Below are 15,750 nucleotides of genomic sequence, written 5' to 3' on the forward strand. Positions count from 1 at the left end.
TGTAAATTCCCTTCAGGTACTGAAAGGCTGCAATGAGGTCACCCCGCAACCTTCTCTTCTCTAGGCTGAACAAACCCAACTCCCTCAGCCTGTCCTCATAGGGGAGGTGCTCCAGCCCCCTGATCATCTTCGTGGCCCTCCTCTGGACCCTTTCCAAAATCTCCATGTCTTTTTTGTACTGAGGGCTCCACACCTGGACACAGTACTCCAGATGGGGCCTCACAAAAGCCGAGTAGAGAGGGACAATCACCTCCCTATCCCTGCTGGCTACCCCTCTCCTGATGGAGCCCAGGATACCATTTGCCTTCCGAGCTGCAAGAGGTCCCTCAGGTCCTTCTCTGCCGAGCTACTCTCAAGGACCACTCCTCCCAGTCTGTACAGGTGATTGGGGTTCTTCCTGCCCAAGTGCAAAACCTTGCACTTTGCTGGGTTAAACCTCATTAGGTTCACCCGGGTCCACCTTTCAAGCCTGTCAAGGTCCCTCTGAATGGCACCCCTTCCTTCCTCTGTGTCAACTGCACCACTCAGCTTTGTGTCATCAGCAAACTTGCTGAGGGTGCATTCGATTCCACCATTGATGTCATTGATTAAGACGTTAAAGAGCACTGGTCCCAAGACAGACCCCTGGGGGACACCGCTCATTACCGGCCTCCACCTGGACACAGAGCCATTGATCACCACCCTCTGTCTGTGGCCTTTCAACCAATTTCTTATCCATCGAGTGGTCCTCCCATCAAATCCACATGCCTCCAATTTGGAGATGAGGATGTGGTGGGGGGAACATGTCAAAGGCCTTACTCAAGTCCAGGTAAATGACATAGATCGCCTTCCCTTCATCAGCCAATGCCGCAACTCATCATAGAAGGCCACAAGATTGGTTAAGCATGAAGCATTAAGTGCACTGGCCTGTGAACTGAGGTGGGAGAGGCCATCTGGAGCATTCGGATGAACCCTGTATCTCTTAAGTGTTATGTTTGGTATTAGAAGTCCTGAAGGAAGGTACAAGAAAATGAATAACTTTCTTAACAATAAATTGAGAGGAAACTTAGGAAACAGTGCTCTGTAACTTTTTTGTTAGTATTTTCATTCTTAAGTGGATCAAGGAAAGGATTTACAATAATGACTTAGCATTTATTTGCACTGACATTTTTTATTTCACATTATTATGCAAGCAAAACAGCACAGGTTATGTGTGATCTAGTTAATCTGTTAAAGTAAACAATAATGAGACAGCATTTCTAGGCTATTTTCCTACAAGTTGTAGTCTTACAATGAGCTGCAGTGAATTCTGCCTTCCATCCAGCATTTATATGGTCTTTAGTGGTGATATCAACTCTGCAGGTAAGAATGGCTGTTGCTTTTCCATCTGGATATAATGCTGCAGTTTATTCTAGAGTAAAAAAAAAAAAAAAAAAAAAAAAGACAGTGACAGGACAGCTCAGGAACTATGACTTTGGGGCTTTGCAAATTGTTTGTTGTTATTATGGGAATTAAGATTTGTTTCTATGTAAACTACTGTATTTAATAAAGAAGAAACAAGGAAACAAGCTTCTTCAGGAATTCATTGTTGAGAAGGTCCTTCTGTCCTTTTAAATGATGCTGTGCTTTCAGTGCTTTACATAAGACTTAGCTCTTTTTTTTTTTTTTCCTAATTTTTTTTTTTTTAAATAAACAAAAAATAGTAACAATAATATGTGGTAGTGAAGCTCTCTCCCTTTATTCATTAATGAAACTGAATGCATGATAAAGCAGCTCACTATGGTGATGAGAAAGCATGGGGATGCAGGGCACAGCACTTCACAGTGCAGATAGGGAAATCCAGGGTCTAAAGGAGTCAGTGATGTTTAATACTACTATCAAGTAAGAGTGCTTGATAGTAATTTCCGGCTGAGGTTCCTTACTTTCATTTAGTGAAGAGCTTAAGGTCTCAGCAGTGCACTGTTGTTAATGGTGGTGAGGGTGATGGTTTACAGAGCTTAGGAAATTGTACTGTAGTGCTCCTTTATGATATCTGTGGTAGTAGAACTGGCTAATATCAGGGGTTGCTCCACTGGATGTGATTTTTATAACTTCCAAATTTTCCTAATGCAGGTATTGTCCTTATAGATTATATAAGCTCCTTTTAAGTACCAGAAGTCTCCCCACAGCCTTCTTTGTCTGAACAAGATGAGGCAGCTGATGAGTATAAGAGTAAAGGAATTTGGAAGACTAAGTAGGTGTCAGATCATCTTGGTAGCCAAGCTAAAAGCATAGCAGGAATTAGGATGAGTAGCGTGAATGAGGATGAATGCCCCCTTCCATATTCTGTGCTGTGAGCTCTGGAGAAGCTGCCAGTATCTCTCATGGGCAAAGGGCAGAACCTGTGTTCTACAATGCTCTTTGGCCACTGTACTGCATCTCATGACTGAGAGTTGTCTATGAATTGATATGACAGAACCTATGCTTATTAGCTGTTCTTTAGTTTTTTCTTCTGTAGGGGATAGTTTGGCTCATCTTTACAGAGTTGAGATTGAGATCTCACTCAACCAAACCACAGGTCTTTTAATGATAAAACACCAACATATTCCCATGCTAAAAATGCCTGTTATAAGCAAGTACTGACATATTCTGCAAGAGTAATCTCTTTCATGGAGTGTGGAGGTGAGACCTCCTTGCTTTACATGCAGCTGTAAAAATACACTCATAAATTGTAACAAAAGTTGTCTTTGGAATTCTGTCTCTCCTCTTCCATTGCTAGCAATTTATTAATGGTTTAGAATAAAGAGAGCAGAAGGTGCTAGATCTCTGGCATGCCAGAGACCCTGTCAGAAGTAGACTACAAGGAGAGTGTTTTATGTCTTTTTGTTTGTTTCTGTTCTTTTCTGTTAGTGCAGTAAAGATAAAAGCACTGGAGTAACAAAAATAAGTGAGCTAACAATATCATGAGGGCAGTCAAAGACAAAATGAGTCTTACCAGATACTTAAGTAGTTGGCTTCTGAGTTGGATCTTTGTTTGACTTATATTTGAGTTAGGGGTGGTTTCAGTACTTGGCTCTCCACTTGTTTCCCAAGTGGCCTGTTCACCTTCCTGTACTCCAGTGTTCCCAGTTTGCTCCATGTCTTCCTCTTTGTATGGGTCTCCGCTGTATTCCACAGGGAACTCGCTGCTTGTCTGCATGTTGAGATCACTGCTTTGCTCCCCACTGGTTTCCTCAAGCACAGGGGTAACAGGTGTGCCTGCAAATAAAAGGAGTTTATGGGGATGAGGAGAATTGCGGGAAAACCCCGGGTACTTCTAGGGTTGTCTAAACATGTGCACAGTTGCTTCTGTGGATCAGAGATCCTGAGCAGGAATTGGAGAAGGGAGATAAATCTGGGAATAAATCCACTTCATAACGTGAATCTCAATTCAAATTTATGAAGATTGTTTTGCCAATGTTTGACTCACCTTGTGCCTTTAGCAGGTTGACCAGAATCAGAGCCAGCACCACTGAAAAGATTGCCATCTTCTTCAGCACAATTACCTAAATGTCACACTAAGCACAGGTGTCTGGAGCAAATGCTGGAGTACTTCACCAAGAGAAAGCCTTGGCTATTTAAAGGCAAGCCTTTACCACTGTGCGCTTTGATATCTCCCTTAAAATACCAGGTTGGAAAAAAAAAAAAAAAAAAAAAAAAAAAAAGAAGTCCAAATTACATTGCTAAAATGAGTTTAGTGCTTGTCAGGAGCTGTAATTGGTCAGTTCCTGGCCTTTGCCACAGGAAAAGATAACCTTTTCCGTAAGCAGTTTAGGATGCTATGGGCTGAGAGGTGGGGCAGTAGTAGCCAGGGCCCCAGGTGGCTGTGACACAGATAAAAGTGTCACTGTGTGCTTCCAGCAGGGCTGGTTTCTCAAGGCAATTCATCTTGATGGTTTAGAATGAAGACCTCCAAAAATCCTTTGATTGTGACACTTTAAGAAATCAAATGTGCCTCACACTAACAGGTGAAAGGTGGAGGGTGACTAAAAAATATGCAACTGGCTTCTGTGTGTAAGGAAACAGTGGTGCTAAAGAACAGTGAAGTCTTGGAAAAGACTGTGTGAGCATCTCCATGAAACACATTTTTCAATGTGCGTTTCTGCTTTGCGTTTCCAGCCTGTGGTATCTCAGGGATTATCTCAGCCCCAGAGTAATGCATTTTGAATGTTTGAACTCTATGAGACAAATCCCCAGGGAGAAGCCAGTTTTTTTGTGTGTGGTTCGCTCCACTTTTATAGAAGGGCCATTTTTGATACAGAAAAAAAAAAGCTGTTTGTGTGTACACAGGTCCCCATGACTTTCCTGATCCCTTCTCATCACTGCCTGGTTGTGGTAAGACACTCAGTGACTGTGGCAGGTGTAGTAGCAAGGTCAGTGATGTTTCAGCAATGTCCAGGCAGCAGCAGGCTTCGGGCCTGTGTGGTCAGTTTTCTTGTGATACTAATCTGCATCTGTGGGCCTTCATCTTCATTCCTAAGAATGAGTGGTATAATTGCTGTAACCAGCAATTCTTCAATAATTAGCAGAAGTAGGTTCACGTCAAATCAGTGTAAAGGAATTTAGAATCTGCCTCTTCAAGATTTTTTTTTCTTTTCTACTTCCATGATTTCCCTTGTTTAATATTGCATTAACTTAGTTTTTCAGTACTGTGTTTCTTTCAAGTTGCTTCCACCTCTAGGGTTTGCCTTGGGCATTATTCTTCTAATCAAGCTTTAAATAGCCCAACAGAAGGGTGTTGGTTTTTTTTCTTCTTTTTCTTGACATGGAAAAGAAAAGCTGATGCCCACGAACATCTACAGATAGATGGCTGCTGCAGGTTTTTCTTGTGTTGCTAGTTTCAGTTCATGTGTAACTTTTTATTTTTACTAAATGTGAATGGAAAAATTTGTCAAAGACTCATCTGAAAGAGGTAATAGCATGATGCATAGGTCAGAAATCTCCAGATAATTTTAAGTATCAGGAATCTTCATTATAGGCTAAGAACCCTTCCCCCAGCTGCCCCCACTGGGTGCTTTTTCCAACACAACTGTCTTTATGAGCTGGTGGTCATGGTATTTGTGGAGGAAAAGCAAACGTGTTGCAGATTCTTTTATTCCTACTGAATTAGGACTGTGAAAGGAAAGAGGAGTTGTCATGTTACTCCCGCAGTGGATTTCAAGTCTTTTAACTATTTCTTTTATGGACAAAAGACCTTTCCAAGGCTTACTGAGAAAGATTTCCCATCTTTATCTTCTCATATCTGTACTGCTTGTTTCACTGTTACAGTTTCTAACAAAGAAAAGGAAGTGAATTTAAGCATTTTTAGGCAGAATTGCAATTCGTTGTTAGATTCACTAGCTGCTCATCGTTGTCAGTCGCATTGTTAGAACTCCACAAGCAGAAGTAGTCAAGGCCAAAATTACCAGTAGGACTGTTTTTTTTTAATGAGGACTAGTGTGGAAGCCTGTCACCATTCAGCATATTCAGTTACCTGAAAGTAAATGGATCTATCATAATTGACAGAATCTACAAATTTCATGAGATTCCTGCAGAAGAAATAACATTGAGGTCAGAACATACATTCTTATTGCATTTTGCTGCCTATTAGATTTATTTATTTATTTATTTATTTGCCAAAAGGCCTCGTTTGATAAGGCAAATTATATGTACAGGGAGGCTGCATCCTGGAAAAGTCTCCAGCTTTTTCCCTCTTCAATTATCAGAGTGCAGTCCTTAGCCCAAATATAACATCTTTTATAGAATATAGCCTAGTCACTGTTAAGAAGTAAGTTATAATTGCTCATTTCAGGAACAAAATCCCTCTCTATGAAGGAAGAAAACTTTCAGAAACCCAGACTATTTACTGTATCAAAAAGAAAGACACAGGATTGACTTATGGTTTAGATTTCCATAAGGAAAAAATATGCTGGGTTATAAATGAGTGATTAATGCCATGGATAAAAACATAACCAGGGGCTGTGGCTTGATGCCAATCCAAAAGTTAATGATTTAGGCACCTGTCACTTGGCTTAGTGGGAAATGAGTTATACCTAAGAAACCAATTAAATAAAGAAAATAAAAATTAAAAAAAAGTTTGATTATCCAGTGGTAGCTTGTAGTCTCTTGAGTAACAGTTGTCCAGATTATATGTTGTTATTTATCTCTTAGATATAAATAAATAGGATTTAATATTGTCGAGTTGGATCCCCATCTTCCAATATGGAATGAAGAGAGATATTTGGTTTCATTGTTAAAATGCTGAAGGTTACAGCATACCCACACTATTTGCATGAACAGGTCAGACACTTCAGCTCAATTAGGTAGAGCAGACAAAAGAGATCTTGAGCTGAAAAAATGATATCATAGTAGTCTAAGTCCAGTTAATTACAGAATTACAGAATTACAGAATTACCCGGGTTGGAAGGGACCTCAAGGATCATGTAGTTCCAACCCCCCTGCCTAGCAGGGCCACCAAACATACACATTTACTAGATCAGGTTGCCCAGGGCCCTGTCCAACCTGGTCTTGAACACCTCCAAGGATGGGGCATCCACAACCTCACTGGGCAGCCTGTTCCAGGACCTAACCACCCTTCTAGTAAAGAACTTTCCCCTAACATCCAACCTAAATCTTCCCTCCTTCAACTTAAAACCATTTCCCCTAGTCCTGCTATTATCAGCCCTTTCGAAGAGTTTACTCCCCTCCTGGGAGTAAGTTCCCTTCAGGTATTGAAAGGCTGCAATGAGGTCACCTCGCAACCTTCTCTTCTCCAGGCTGAACAAACCCAACTCCCTCAGCCTGTCCTCATAGGGGAGGTGCTCCAGCCCCCTGATCATCTTTGTGGCCCTCCTCTGGACCCTTTCCAAAATCTCCATATCTTTTTTGTACTGAGGGCTCCACACCTGGACACAGTACTCCAGATGGGGCCTCACAAGAGCAGAGTAGAGAGGGACAATCACCTCCCTATCCCTGCTGACCACCCCTCTCCTGATGGAGCCCAGGATCCCGTTTGCTTTCCGGGCTGCCAGAGCGCACTGCTGGCTCATGTTAAGTTTCTCATCTATCAGGACCCCTAGGTCTTTTTCAGCCGAGCTGCTCTCAAGGACAACTCCTCCCAGCCTGTACAGGTGCCTGGGGTTCTTCCGGCCCAAGTGCAAAACCTTGCACTTTGCCGTGTTGAACCTCATTAGGTTCACCCGAGCCCAGCTTTCCAGCCTGTCAAGGTCCCTCTGAATGGCATCTGTTCCTTCCACCGTATCGACTGCACCACTCAGCTTGGTGTCATCAGCAAACTTGCTGAGGGTGCACTCCATTCCCTCATCGATGTCATTAATAAAGATGTTAAAGAGCACCGGTCCCAAGACAGACCCTTGAGGGACGCCGCTCGTTACCGGCCTCCACCTGGACATAGAGCCATTGACCACCACCCTCTGTCTGCGGCCAGTTAAGACTGGAAGGAGCTTCAAGAGATCTTCAGTCCAATCTCCTGCTCAAAGCAGGTCTCCTAGCCCATACCAACTTACTCAGGGCTTTGGTCAGTCTGGTCTTGAAAGCCTCAAAGTACAGAGCCTCTCTGGGCGTTTTGCTCCAGTGCTAGTCTGTCATGGTGCAAAAGTGCTTCCCTGTATTCAGAGTCTCCCATGTTTCAGCTTATGCCTGTTGCCTCTTATTCTCACACTTGTTACCACTGTCAAGCCTGTCTACATTGTTTTGATTACCTTGATAAATGATTGGGAGGCTGATGACTTACACGTGTTTATTTACATATTATCTGGATGCTTATTCTTACATTTCCCTGGGCATCAATTTATAGTCACCTTTGTGAACAGAACTCTAGTCTAGGTGGATCATTGGTCTGACTAGATTATGTTGAACTTATTCACTAGCATCCTTTGGTGGACTAGCCCAAGAGGGATGTGGATCCAAATTTGGGTGTTTGGAACAGCTGCAGAATACTTAGAACCAAATGTAGCATGTATTTTCATTACTGTGTGAATAAGCAAAATCTCATGTTTATTTTTGAAGCATTGCAGAGCACTTCAGGCATAAAACCTACTTTTTAGGTTTTGATATCTTATCAAAGGAGACCACTTCGAAGATCATTTAATTTTCGGGAGTAGACTCAGTGCAAAAGACCTGTGAGGCTGGATAACATAAGATAGAAACAAGCTTTTTGTGAAAACTAGCTGGTTTTTTTGTTGTTGTTGTTAGCCAGAAGAACCAGATTTTCTGGAAAGGTGAAGGATGCTAAGATTTTTGTTCTTATCTTGCGAGCTGTTGTTGTAAATGCCCTGGGGCATCTTCTGACAGATAGAACTATTTTGTGTTTTGTGAAAAGGATTTATGGTAGTTTCCCTTTGGGTACTTCATTTGTATTTTGCAAAGAGGTTTTCTTTTTCATTGGATTTAGCTTGACATAAAAGGAGAATCAAAGATTCTGTTTCTTCAGAGCTGAATTCCACAGGAAGAAAAATACATTTTGCAACCTTCTTGTTTCAGTTTTTCAGTGAAGCAGATGTTGGCCTTTTCCTGAGAATCTGAAAAAAATATAAAGTCAGCATGTTTTGTGTTTAAATAAAGATAGACTGAGCAACATATCTGAAACTCTAAGTATAACATAGAATGATGTTTTGTGTTCTGTGCTTAGTGGCAGAGTTTCAGTACTATTTAGGTCTCAGCCACTTTTTTATTTCCCTGGATCTATCTTCTTTGCACCCTTCCTTCAGGAATTTATACAAGTTGATAACATATTCTTTGAGCCTTCTCTTCTCTGAGCAGTCACAGCTTGCTCAGCCTTTCCTCGTTCATGAGATGCTGCAGTCCCTTCATCATCCTCATGGCCCTTTGCTGGACTCTCTTCAGTCCCTGTCTCTTGTACTGATGAGTCCAGAACTGGACCCATCACTCCAGGTGTGGCCTCAACTTACTCAAGAGAGGGAAAGAATCACCTCCCTCACCCTGATGGCAATCCTCCTCCTCATGCACTGTCATGGTTTTGTAATTTTGTAATTTTGCTATCAGTATTCCACATGATAACATCATGTAAAGCATGGATACTTCTATTGAATGTGCAGTCCACAGAAGAAGACTACATATCCCAGAGAACAACAAGGGTAGTGATAAGTCACGGGACCAGGACACTATATAATCTTGTTCCCAGGCTGGAGTGCCCTCCTTCTTCTCTCAAACTTCTCAGAGAGTGGGAAGCATTCCAGCCGTGTCGCCTAGAGTTCACAGTAGGCCTCTCGGTTTTCGGGGACTCTCTCTCTCTGTTTCGTTCAATTTGTTAGCCTCAATTATATTATATTGTGTTATCTTGTATTTCGATATCATATTTAGTAAAATAAGTTTTTCCTCCTTAGATTGCCGCTGTTTTTATCCCATTCCCCTTTTTCCCCTCCTTTCCGGGCCCCGGGGCGGGGGGGGGGGGGGGGGGGGGAGGCACGGGGTGGCTTCCCCTGTCACGGGCATAGGTAAATCTAAGTAACCTGTGACAGCACTTGAGATACCTATAAGCCACCTTTGCTGCAAGAGTGTGCTGCTGGCTCATGTAATCGGTTAGTTGAAATTCCACTACATCATACTTCTAATGCATTGTGCAGTAGGGGAATGTCTGGAAACCTAGAAACCAAACATTATCCTAAAGTAAAGCCTGAGCTGATGCTCTGGGATTTACCTATAAGAAAATACTTACAACTTTAGAACAAATTTCATTTTAAAAATAAATAAATAAACGCTGTAGCAAACTGTTAGAAACTTAATGGAAAGACAGCTGAGGGATATTTAGAAGGACTGCAGTTACTGGAGGGGAGCACAAGAAAAGCACAGCAAGCAACACTCCTATTAAGGAGCAAAGACATACTTTAAGGACTCAAGAAACAGAAGGAAATCATAGAAAATAAAGAAGCAAAACTATGTTATTCAGAAATCACATGGAGGAAAAATAATACAAGTACAAACAAGAACATGGTAAAGTAGGAGCAGAATGAAGATGTGTAAGCTTTGATTGCTCTGTAGAAACAATCAAAAGCCTCCTTTTTTTCCTTAAACACTATGCTTTTGTTTTCCTCTTTATTGCAACGCAGATTGAAAAAGCAGAAGTTCAAGCACTTGATTCTTCACTTTTTTTACCATTTATTTGGAGGTACTCCAGTTTTGGCTATTTAAGCAAACTTACCTATCTGTATTTGTCGCATTTAGGATATATATTTGAATTCTTAGAACTGAACTGATATAAAAGTCCTTGCAGATGCTCATGTTTCATTTTGAGAAGTGCAATTTGATATGGCTTAAATGGAATTACATTGAGAGTTCCTTGTAATGATCCTGTGTACAAATAATAAAGGATCACTCAGACAGCTTAACTAAAAAAATAGAAGAGCTGCTCAGACAGCTTGATGCTGGTCTGATTCCTTTTCCTATTCTCTATCCCCATGTTTTCTTTTGTGTTACCAGTGGTGCTCACCTGACTCTGTGATATCTGATTCAACTCACTGAAAAAAATTATTTCCTGCTAAATCAAATAATTAAATCTTATTTGAAGTCAGATGGGCAATAGGGATGATGCAGGGAACCAGAGGAAGTGCATGGTCCTGTGCAATTATTTCAGTGGCAATGAAATGCTCGGTCACCTCAGCTGGTCTCATCTGCCTGCTCATCGCTTGCTGGATATTGAAGCTGAAGGCTGCATATACTCCCTTTTCTATGTCTGCATTAAGACAAACTGGCAGTAATTAGTCCTAATGGCAGTTTGCAGTGGTATTCCATGAGGGAAAGACAGACAAAGAGAATTAGCTGATGCATTGATTCAACAGTATGTTTAATACTGTTATTATTTCTGCATTTATCAACGTAATTCTCAAGTTTATCTTTGTGTTCTTGTTCCAGCAATAACACATCCTATCTGCTCTTCCTTCATGTGTTTATTTCTCCCGACACTGCTCTCTAAATGTGTATTTGTTACTGTTTCATGGGACATCTGTAATATCCTTTCCACTGAGAGCTGTCTGAAAGAAGCGAGGAAGAAAGCTCACCTAAACATTGCAGGATGGAGTGGATAGAGGTATTTTATCCATAAAACTTCAGGCTTTCATCTTTCTGCCAGTGGGCAAAAGTGCTTACTTAGAGATAAAAGTCCCCTCTTTGACCTTTGAGATCTTCTGCTTACCAAACAGCATATTTCACCCTGTAATTCTGTGGCTTCCCACCACTGCTGTAAACCTTTCTGGAATGAAGTGCATGGTGTAGGAATGGATCACTGGAGAAGCAGGTGCCATAGTGGCACAGATACCACAGCTTTTCTGCTCTGAAAGGGTATTTGGCATAATATCAAGGAGCCAAGGAGAACATACCCCAGTTTAGCAAATGTTTTCTCAAAATGCTTTAAGTTTCTGTAAGTATTGGTCACTTCTAAAATTTTGTATGGCAAGTGAAGTGGCAGAAATATTAATGCAGCACTACTTGCAAGTATATCACTGCTGTTTATAAGGAGCGAAGCTCACAGAAATCTACAGTGTGCTTTAAAAATGGCTGGTGAATGGTACAATGAAGCCACAGACTTCATACACAGGACCATGTTTCCGGTACAACACAAGTTATGCCTTATTATAAAGTGCTTTCCCTCTTATTATAGGATTCAGTATCATCAGGGCTTCTCCTAAAGTAATGCCTCCTATTTTGATATATTTGCCCACAACATCAGAGGCTGATGTTGGTAGTATATCAGTAGGGATTGAGCCTTCCTGCCAATATTCCATTACATTCTGTTGATGCATGACATATGGTAGCAGTGGCATAGTCTGACAAATTGGCATTTGACATGGAAGTGTGTTGAAAGCAAAGGTGTGTCACTGAATACCTCCATGAGGAAAAATGACACCCATTGATGCTTGCTGAATATTTATGGAGACCAAACAGTGGGTGAGAGCACAGTGAAGTGGTGGGTGGTGCATTTCAGCAGTAATGACAGTGATGTGAATGACAAGATGTTCTGGATGACATGCACAGCCATTACACCACAAAATGAAGAGCATCTCAACCAGCTCATCCACACAAATTGTCAGACTGCAACCAGGGGACTGTGTACAGAGCTGAATATTGGCTTGAATATGTTGGAAACAACACTGGCAACATCGAATATTGCTAAGTCTGTGCCAGGTGGGTCCCAGAGCTGCTTACACAGGAACAGAAAGAACACAACAGTGGACAACAGTTTGGCCATGAGCCAGCAATGTGCTCTTGTGGCCAAGAAGGCTAATGGTATCGTGCAGTGCATAATAAAGAGCATGGCCAGCAGACTGAGGGAAGTGACCCTCCCTACTCCTCTACTCTGCTCTAGTGAGGACACATTTAGAATACCATGTCCCATTCTGGGCTCCCCAGTTCAGAAAAGACAGGGAACCCTTAGAAGGAGTCCACCAGAGGGCTGCAAAGATTATTAAGGGCCTGAAGCGGCTCCCATATGAGGAAACCTGGGTCTGTTCTGCCTGGAGAAAAGAAGACATGAGATGTGATCTGATAAATATTTATAAATATCTAAAGGGAGGTCAGAGATGGGAGGCAAATGGATGGGACCAGGCTCTTCTCAGTGGAATGTAGTGACAGGACAAGGAATAATGGCCTAATAATTGAATGCAGAAAGATCTATACTAACATGCAGACAAACTTATTTAAGGTAAGGATGTTGGAGCACTGAAACATGTTGCCCAGAGAGACTGTGTAGTCTCCCTTCTATAAAGATATTAAAGACCCAGCTGGATGCCTACCTGTGTGACCTATGGTAGGGTACCTGCTTTAGCAGGAAGGTTGGACTTGATGATTTCTTGAGGTCTCTTCCAACCCCTATGATTCTGTTATTTTGTGTGATTCTGTGAACACCATATGCAAGTTTGTCAGTACCTACTGAAACAGTATGAGACTGAAGGTCACAGTTTACTGGATTGCAGTATTACTGGTGATGAAACGTAGAGTCACCACTACATCTTGCAGACAAAATGGCAGTTCATGGAGTAGCAGCATGTGAATTCCCCATCAAAGATGAAGTTCACGAAGCAGCACTCAGTAGGTAAAGAGATGTGCACTGTCCTTTGGAATAGGAAAGGGGTGATCCTTCTGGATTTCCTGCAATCCAGACAAACCTTCAACTAACTGCTACGTTGTGATGCTGACTAAAGGCTCAAACTTCCAGAGTCAGGCCAGAGAAGACAAACTTTCTCATGCAACATGCAACCTTTCCCATGCCAGGCCTCATCCCAGTATGAAGATCGTGGAGCACACTGCCAGTCATGGCTGGACTGTTTTGCACATATTCAACACTAGTTGAATATTCAATTCTAGTTAATTCATAGTGAACCTATAAGAAGAGTAGGGATAATGTAAACTCTTGGAACTACTAGCATGTGGGTGAGGGACTCACTTTCTCATCAGGGTGTTTTTCTAAGATGTCCATCTTTGTCATGTCACTTTTCTTACTTTTACTATATTTTAAGAAATAACTTTCTTTTGGGAGGAGGAGGGACATTTCAATAAAGAAATTATCATCTCTTTTGGGAAGTTTACTAAAATGGCCCTGCTAAGGCAACAACAGATTCTGTACAGAGGTGGGATCTACCTACTTCATATTGTCTTTGATGAAGGTTAGCATAAATAAGGCTTTCAATGGGACTGCCATTACTTGATCCTGCCTTAAATGTAGATATTGGTTATGTCAGTCCTGATTCTTTAGATGCTTTTGTTATTTGCCTACAGTCAGTAGAGAGGTGGATTGCACAGCTCATAAATTTTGCTGTTTTCCCTTAGAGAAGTCAGATGTGTTTTTAATTCTTAGTGGAGCTAGTTGAGTTTTCAGGTGAAACACTTTCCCATTGGAAATATTCATTTAGCAGCATTGAAACATTCACTGCTGTTATTCTATTCTGTCAAAAAATATTTGATAGATACCAAGGGCACAGCAACTAATCACAGAGTATATTTAAAGTGGAAAAGAGAAAAGGCTCACCATTTAGTAAGAGCATTCAGGGAGGAGTAGTGAACCAATAGAACAAATGGTTTTTCAGATGGAATGTGATAGGTGTGTGTAAGGGATTGTATGATCTGATTGGGATAGCTGGAGGCTGCATTCAGAAAAATCTCTTCCAGATGTATCTCTTGGGATTCATTTTTATTCCACCCTGGAGGCAGAGCAGGCTGGGGAAAAATTAATATTTCAGGATTTCTTCTTCCTTCAATTTTTACCACTTGTCCTGTCTTCAGATTTTGTTTGTGTTTTATTTCTATTCATAAACAAATCAAAGACCATAATAATATTTAGATTGAAGGCACCTAGAGCACCTGGAGATGCAGTACAGAGCCTTATTCCCTCCCACTGGATCAGAAGTTGGGTTGTTGGTCATGGAAAGTTAAAACTGCTTCAATACAGTGTAAATGACACTGCTCCGCTTGCAAACAAATTATTTCTGTTAGTTTATCACCATCCAAATCCATATGAATTGACAATAAATTTTCCCCAAGCTAAGTCAGTTTCACTGATGCAGTTGTGATGCGTGGCTAACCAGTGAGGCACCATTAGGCCAACAGTTGGGGTTTCTTTCGAAAAAAAGCATTAGGGACTGTAAGCATTGAGGAAGAAATATTCTATGACTTAAAAGTAGTTGTCAGTTAATTGGACACAAGAGCTGTGATTATCTGCTCCTTTTCTTGAGACTTCAAACTATGCCACTGTTTCTTGCTCCAATTTATAGGAAGGAGAGGAGGTTCTTTCTTCTACATACACCCAATGGTAAGATTAAGACACAATGGGTCAAATGTCAGACCAACAAGTTTATTACATGTTCTAGTCATTTAGGGAGATGGGGAAGGTAAGATGGGTGACAGAAAGGATAGGAAATAAAAGCAAAGAGTCTTTGTAAGAAATGAGATGGAGATAGTCACCACCATGAGTCCAGCATGGCAAACTACAGTTCAGTTATCGATCTTCAGTAGTGGTGGGTCGTCAGACATTGTTAATTCATTTGACAATGATGACCTTCCAATGATAGTACACACTTAAAAGTTCAAAGTCAAGTCAACTCTCTTTGGAGTGACAGGTCAAATCCAAAGTGGTTGAGTCAGCTCTCTTTGGAGTGGCACCTTCTGCTTTGGGATCTTAGCAGAAATTTCTTTGTTCCCATCATCCAGGCCTTGCCAGTAGATGAGAGGGAGCATGGAGGTGCCCACCTATACCCTGTTTTTCACAGTGCACAATGCTATCATTCTCCAGTTTTCCCAGACCAAACTGGAATCATTTGGTTGGAGACCAGATCTTCCGCCTGTGAACACTCCTGAGCACTCTCTTCTGGAGGCAAACAGCTCTGAAGGAAGTTGCTTTCAAATGACCACAAAGTGATGTTGATTGTCATGCAGTAGCACCCATCACTTCCCTCCTCAATAAATCAGTTAGTGTCTTATCACAAGAAAAACCTCAGGAAGCAAGCTTTGAGCCGGAAAACAAAGAAGAATTCTGACACCCTGTAATGAAGCATTTGTCTAACATATATAAAGTGCTTTATAAGAAAATTCTTATAGATATTGTTGTTTGTCTGGTGCATAAAGAGTTAAGAGGAAACTCTCTTCATCTTTGCACAGCCCGGAAGCACCTAGTTGCAAAGATAAAAGCACCCCTCAGCATAAACAGGCTGTAAAATATATTTGAAAATAAATTCTTTAATGCCAGTTGTCATTATGAATTTACTTTCAAATACATTTTGCAGTTTTCTCATGCTGAGAGGTCTTTTT

The 15,750-nt window shown here is 41.3% G+C and overlaps 1 protein-coding gene across 1 annotated transcript; it reads right to left on the reverse strand.

Moving 5' to 3' along the window:
• Window positions 1-99: 99 nt before the first annotated feature.
• On the reverse strand, window positions 100-3,548 carry LOC146761847 (uncharacterized). The gene is made up of 3 exons (XM_085539934.1): window positions 3,428-3,548; window positions 2,954-3,216; window positions 100-1,390 (listed from the first exon to the last, which is right to left on the reverse strand). The coding sequence occupies exons 1-3, from the start codon at window positions 3,483-3,485 to the stop codon at window positions 1,307-1,309; spliced, it is 405 nt and encodes a 134-aa protein (XP_085396060.1). The 5' UTR covers window positions 3,486-3,548; the 3' UTR covers window positions 100-1,306.
• Between the last annotated feature and the right edge of the window lie 12,202 nt (window positions 3,549-15,750).

Source organism: Coturnix japonica, chromosome 2 (genome assembly GCF_054131305.1).
Source record: "Coturnix japonica strain WE chromosome 2, WE-NBRP24, whole genome shotgun sequence".
In the NCBI taxonomy this organism is placed as follows: domain Eukaryota; kingdom Metazoa; phylum Chordata; class Aves; order Galliformes; family Phasianidae; genus Coturnix; species Coturnix japonica.